Source organism: Camellia sinensis, chromosome 12, assembly GCF_055761805.1.
Source record: "Camellia sinensis isolate YWXY chromosome 12, ASM5576180v1, whole genome shotgun sequence".
NCBI classification, from domain to species: Eukaryota; Viridiplantae; Streptophyta; class Magnoliopsida; order Ericales; family Theaceae; genus Camellia; species Camellia sinensis.
The window spans coordinates 37,158,858-37,165,589 of NC_138972.1; the positions used below are offsets into that span (position 1 = coordinate 37,158,858).

General features: G+C 36.7%; 1 protein-coding gene across 1 annotated transcript; it reads right to left on the minus strand.

Moving 5' to 3' along the window:
• Window positions 1-1,441: 1,441 nt before the first annotated feature.
• LOC145803504 (uncharacterized) lies at window positions 1,442-2,062 on the minus strand. Its single transcript, XM_082896788.1, has one exon. It carries the CDS (start codon window positions 2,060-2,062, stop codon window positions 1,442-1,444), a length of 621 nt encoding a protein of 206 aa, XP_082752914.1.
• Window positions 2,063-6,732: the final 4,670 nt, after the last annotated feature.

A 6,732-nucleotide genomic window follows, 5' to 3' on the forward strand; every position in this document is an offset into this window, starting at 1 on the left:
TCAAAACATCATTGTGTGCCATCATAAAAAAGGGAGAGATTGTTAGACTTATTTATTTTGATAATATATTTAATTATATTTTAATTTATTTGAAAGAGAAAAATAGAATTCAAAATTTTATTTTGATGATATATTTGAAAGAGAAAAATAGAATCAAAATTTATTTTGTCCCATTATTTCTCATCTGAACCTTTATCCTAAATATTGTTAGAATGTATTTAATGTTCGATTAAATCAGGAGTTCAAACAACCCAAAACAAAGGTTCAAACAGCCTAGCACAGCAGCAGGCCAAAAGGTTCAAGTGGAAGATATTCAAATTAACAATGATGGAAGTACAACGGCTATAAACGGCTATAAAGGTTCAAAAGGCCAAAAGGTTCTAAAGGTTCAAGTGGAAGATATGCAAATTTATAATGATGGAGTGAAAGATATTCAAATTGGTAATGATGGAAGTACAACGGCTACAAACGGCTATAAATTCAAATGACTACAACGGCTATAAACGGCTATAATTTTCATTATATATACCAAAGCCTCTAATGTAAACAAGGTACAAAAAAACCTGAAAATATTCTTTGATCCATAATCACTTACATCTATTCTCAGAAATTATACATAGAGCCTTATAGCTTTAAGCCCATCTTTCTTGTGTGAGATTTATAGAAAAATCAAAGCTTCATTTTATATATCTATCTTTGAGAGATATTTATTGTAAGCTTTCTTTGAAAGCAAAAATACCATTTCATCTTGTAAAAGTGTTGCAAACACTGTGTTCTTTAAATCTTAAGAGTGATTGTGAATCACCTAAGATTTGCAAGGGTTTGGACTTATGAAGTTTGTGTAAAATCCATGGATGATTGCTCCATTTGTAAAGAGGTTGCTAGCACCCCTGTGAAGCTGGAAGATAGTGAAAAATCTCAAGTAAAGCTTGAGGAGTTGACATAGGCCGAGTTGAAGCCGAACCACTATAAATTTATTTGCCTTTCTCTCCCTTATCTCTTTATTTTATTTTAAATTGGCATAACTATATTTCACATTTTTACTGTGATAAAATCATTAACTGACATAGTTGTTAAGACACTTGTTTTAATTATTTCTATTTCATTAATTATATTTATCTATTGTGCTAGTCATAACTTTTATCAAGGTATTATTAATTTTAATTGTAAAAACCTAATTCACCCCCCCACTTAGGTTGTCTTTGGGTAACAGCTAATTTAATCTCTCCTTCTGTAAATTCAGTTTCTAGCAGATCAAACCTCACTCTACCTTCTATTGATGGAAAATGACCCCCCAACTCAGGTCTTACTGGCCAACTCTCTGTGTATTGATTTTTAATGTATTCAAACACCTTGCTCTTCACTTGCCTCGGCTCTCCAAACACCACATCCCCTTCTGTAATAGAATTTATTTCATTTCTTATTGTTCTGCACTTTGTTACTACATGAAAAAAAATCTTGTATTCTTGTTCCTTTTCATCGCCCAGTTAAGCCTAGACTTTTGTAGCCATAGCCATTCTACCATCCTACTCAATCGCCACATTTCAGCTCTAGCTTCACTTCTCCTTAACTTTTCCTCTCCAACGAGGTCTCTAACCTCAGCCAAAAGATCAAAACTATGAAGTTCACCCTCTACAGCCTTCAATTTTTTTACAACATTTCCAAAAACCTCCGCATTCCAACTTTTAAGGCCACTTTTCAATATCTTCAACTTCTGAATCAAAATAAACCCAGCCCAACCTTCAACATTAGACTCTTTCCACTTTGACTCCCAGAAACTCTGAAATTTTTTGTGCAAAAGCCAAGCATTCAAAACCCTAAAGGGCTTTGGACCCCAGTCCCTCTCATCCTCCATCATAAGAAGAGGGCAGTGATCAGAAACCATTCTGGGTAGACCCCATAGCTTAAGGTTGAACATCTCAAGCCATTTTGGGTCTACTAAAATTCGATCTATTTTACTCCACTTCTCACCAGCATATGAATTGCACCAAGTGAATCTCCTCACAAGTGGTGGTAAATCAGATAACTCACATTTATCAATGAACTCATTAAATTCTCTCATGCCTCTATCTCTCCTAGAACACTGTCACGACCCAAACCCGCCCCTAAAAGTTTGGTCCATGACCGGTCTATACATAGGCCTCAAAACAGAATTTTAAAATAATATTTAATCATATATGGGGCCTTAGGCGGAAGCAATATCGATAAAAGACAACATCCATTGAGCTTGTGCATACATGATGGTTTAATTGGATTTAAGCATTTAAATACATTCCAAATATACCCATACAATCACAGATTTTATATGGATCTCACACACTCTTACATAAGACTTAATAATTTATAAGACTCCCAACAATAAATTGAGGCCTCCACGTGGAGACATACCACAGGTGACTTGGCAGACAAGCGAACCTCAATACAACTCTAGTGTCAATCCCCGATGGCTCACCTACAGAAATACACATAAAACAGAATGAGCAAGGCTCAGTGAATAATAGCAACTTAAGAAGGTTAATTGAATACGCAAAACCTTAGATAAAATAAATAGACAGATACCAACCATATACAGGTCTTATCCATAACTATATTTCAATACGGTCTCAGGTTCACATATAATACAGAATGGCCTCGGGCCCATATGTAATGCAAAATGACTTTAAGCCTAGTAATATACAGAACGACCATAGGCCCAGTCTTTAAACAAAATGGCTTTAAGCCCTTGAATAGAGTGGCATTAAGCCCTTAAACATAGTGGCATTAAGCCCTTAAATAGAGTGGCATTGCGCCCTGCTCATGCATGTATGAACCCAAGAAATGTCTCGTACGGATTCTAGAGGTGACTCACACTGTAGCACTTAGTTCCGTATAGCACTTTGTTCCATACCAGAAAATACAGATTGGCCTCAGGCCTAACAGATCATATAGAATGGCCATAGGCCCAAATTGGCTTTAAGCCCAGTTCATGTATGTATGGACTGAAGAGGTGTCTCGCATGAATTCTAGAGGTGACTCGCATTGCAGCACTTAGTTCCGTACAGCACTTTGTTTCATACCAGAAATCATTAGGTCTTAAAGACCAAACAATCCATATCATGTCATAACATAGCATAACCGGAACGGATAAATAGAAACAGAATAATCTTAGTTTCCTAAGAATACCATTATACAATAGTGCACATAAGTTTCTCATGGTTTAGTTACAGATTAACACAGTTGTCTCGCATATAACAGAATAAGAATAGTAACTATTACAGAGAGCACATAATAATGTTAAACCTTTGCATTCATATCGTAGGTTCCGAACGACCTCGGGTCCATATGTAACAAAACATAATTATTTCAGATTCATACGGATACACATAGCTTTTCCAATTATGCTGATTCTTCGGAGATATCCATACTCGATGACTTATAACTGAACGGCCTCAGGCTCATTAGTAGCAAAACGGTATGCTTTCATACTTACACTGAAACCGTTATTCAAGAATGAACATAAGTTCCCTTTATTCATTAAGAAACGACGTAATTTACTTACGAAGAATAGAATGTTAATGTTAACTATTAATCAGAACCATACAGAGGTATACACATTTGTTTAATCTTTCATAAACGTTAACATAGTTAACCTGCAATTAACAGAGCGCTAATGGTAATTGTTAGCTGTAAGTAAAGCATACTACGACAGTACTACTACTCATAGTGATCAGCTCCCGGTAGTAATGGGACGATGTCCTCGTCTCGACCTACAAGTACAGTGCACAACACATAATATGAGATTATACTCGATCCTTTACTTATTCTCTTTGATCGTTAAATCAATTAGCCATGGTGGTACCAAGCTCATTATTCCTTAATAATTTGTAATTCATGTCTCAGAAAACAGGAGAAATCGATGGGAAATGGTTTAGGTGAAGAAATGGTACAAAACTGGTTGACATAAAGTGAACAGTCGTCACTAATTTGGGCATACATATTTTTGTATTTAGAATTTGGGAGTGATTGGAAACTAGACTTCCGGGGCTTGATTTTAGGATCAAGAATCACTCAAAACAGAGTCCGGATGCAAAAGATATGCTTGTTCAAAGTTGGCTGGACAGAGTTGTCTCCCGCACGTGCGGGAAATAGAGCCGCACGTGCGGCCCTGGGCAGTTTCCAGTCCGAGAATGGCTGAAAAATTGGGACTTCTCATTTTCAAAATCAAACCTAAATTTCATGTAATTCAAGGCCCAAAAATCTTTAATACATGATAAATTTCACATCCTTAACTTCCATTCCAATTTATATCTCCACAATGCTACTCAATTTTTCAATCACAAGAACAAGATTATGAATTAGAACACAAAAACTTAATATAGCCATAGTTGGGGTTCAAAGCTCACATCTTCTATATCAATCCTTGATTTCATGTAATTGATGCTTTAAACATAAGGATTCAAGATAAGTGATCATACCTTAGTTCAATTTTTGTCTTCCTTTTAATTCTTCTCCATTTCCTCAAGCCTCCATGGTTGATCTCCCTTCTCTTTCTTCAATTCCCTTCAAACCCCCATGATTGTTAAGCTTTTCTTCAAGAATCTTGGTCTCTCTCCTCTTTTCTCCCTCACGGTTCTGTTCTCTCTCTTTTAGATATTTTGGCTCCCAAAAGATGAGACCAATCACTCAAAAACATATCTATATATCTAAATAAACACACAACACAATAGGGAGAGCCAAACGTGGCCTTACGAATCGTGCAAAATTAAATTTCAATTAAAGTTCCCAGGTGACTCTAAAAATTATGCTGATCATAAATATGTCCCCTGCTCCGGTTTCTAAAGCCTCTAAGGCCTTCAATTTGCAGTATAAAGTTAACCACCCAAACGTGCATTAACAAATCAGACAAATTAGATTTCCAATTAATTTTCCCAAATAGTTCTAAAAATTCCCATTAACATACCCAAGTACTCAATTCTGATTTCTGAACCCATAAAGGTCGGTAATTTCAATTTAAAATCCGTAACTCAATAGATAATGCTTTAATTCCAATAGATATAATTAAATTAAAACACATCATCTCTTAGTTAAATAAAGATGATTTCTTATACGCATTTTGGGGTCATTACAAACACCCTCTATTATCCCCCAGTCTGCCTAATCTCATTGAAATCTCCTCCTAAGCACCAGGGGTTAGGGAATTCCTCCTTCAATTTCAATAGGCAATGCCACAGGTTCCCTCTTGAGCCCACATCATTAGGAGCATAAATGTTTAGAGTAGCACAATTAAATTGGTTAAAGAGGGTACCTGATAATAAAATAAATATCTTTTATTGCTACAACATTCTTTTACTTGGAAGAAATCTGGGTCCCAAATGCACAATAATCCCCCAGCAGAGCCTACAGCATCCACCACCATGAACTCCATTTTGCTCCTGGCTCACACAGACCTAACTTCATCCTCTGTTAATTTTGACTTTTTTGTTTCTTGGAACAACGCAACATTTACTTTGCCTCTCTTCTCCTTCCTCCCCAACCCGTCTAACATTCCATGAAAGTATCTTCATAATAAACCACAATTTCTCTTATACATCCACCCAGCTAGTGTCCTTTAGACCCCACCTCTCACCCTCTCCTTCAATACGTTCCTTGTCCCTCAATTCGAGATCCACTATTTTCTCCAACACTTCAGCGCACTTACCATTGAACTGTACTCCGAGAACCTCCCCCATTTTCATAGTTGCTTTAGCTTCATTCAGAACCACTCTCCCTTTATCAACTCCACCCTCTATTGATGCAGATAGGGACATTGCCGCCACTACTGCCCACCATACTACTGCTCTGGGCAGTGCTCTACTTGTTGAGGCTCCTCGGCTCCCATACTTCCTCATCAGCTCGAAGGATTTTTTACTTAGAAAATTCTGGTTCAATTTTTTCCTACTGTTGATCTTTTTCTTCCCCTTTCTAAGCCTTGAATGACTACTGCTGGGCTCCTTCTCATGGGCTTTAGAGAGGCTTGACACTCTCCTACCTGGCAAACCCTCATCAGACTTATGCCTTGCAATTAAGTCCTGCTAGCTCAGCCCAATTTGAGATTTATAAAGCCCACCCACCTGCTCTGATGTATTGTTCTGGCCCAGACACACTTCAATATTCACACCTGGCCCTTCTAGGCTTGACCCACCTAGACTTCTACTTACATCTTTTGATTTTGATTTTTTATTGAAAGATACTGTTTTAGAAAGGAGAAAGTCTTATGACAGAACTTTTGAACTTTTGATAAAATGTAAGGGCTTTTGGTTAACAATGCTAGTCGAAGTTAGTTCATCTTTTGATTCTTGACCTTATGAAGTAGGCGTGCAACATAGGCAAATTGGTCAAGTTGAGGAATTCTTCAAATTTAGCATGAATTGTAAATTGTCCAAGCCGGACCTCTAACTCAAAATTGTCTATCCAAATCTGATTTGAGCATAACAAGTTAAAATAGGACTAGGCTTTCGAATCACTTGAGAATTGAACCTTTTATTTTTTTTTATTAGGCTGATTAATTTGTTAAAATTAGACCTTATTAATATATTTTTGAGGAATCAATGTGTCACTGCGGTGGTCTTTGTCATTTCTGAGTGAGAAAGGTAAAGAGGTAGCTTTCGTGTTATGTTACTTAAGGCTGAGTAGGGAAATCGCAAAAATTCGTAATCTGAACAGGTTTAGTCCAATTCAGTAGGTTTGGACAGGTTTTTTGAATTTATGGTTCGG

Excerpts from the sequence above, each read along its gene's own strand:
- LOC145803504 (XM_082896788.1), bottom strand. The coding sequence starts at position 2,062 with ATGAGAGAATTTAATGAGTTCATTGATAAATGTGAGTTATCTGATTTA.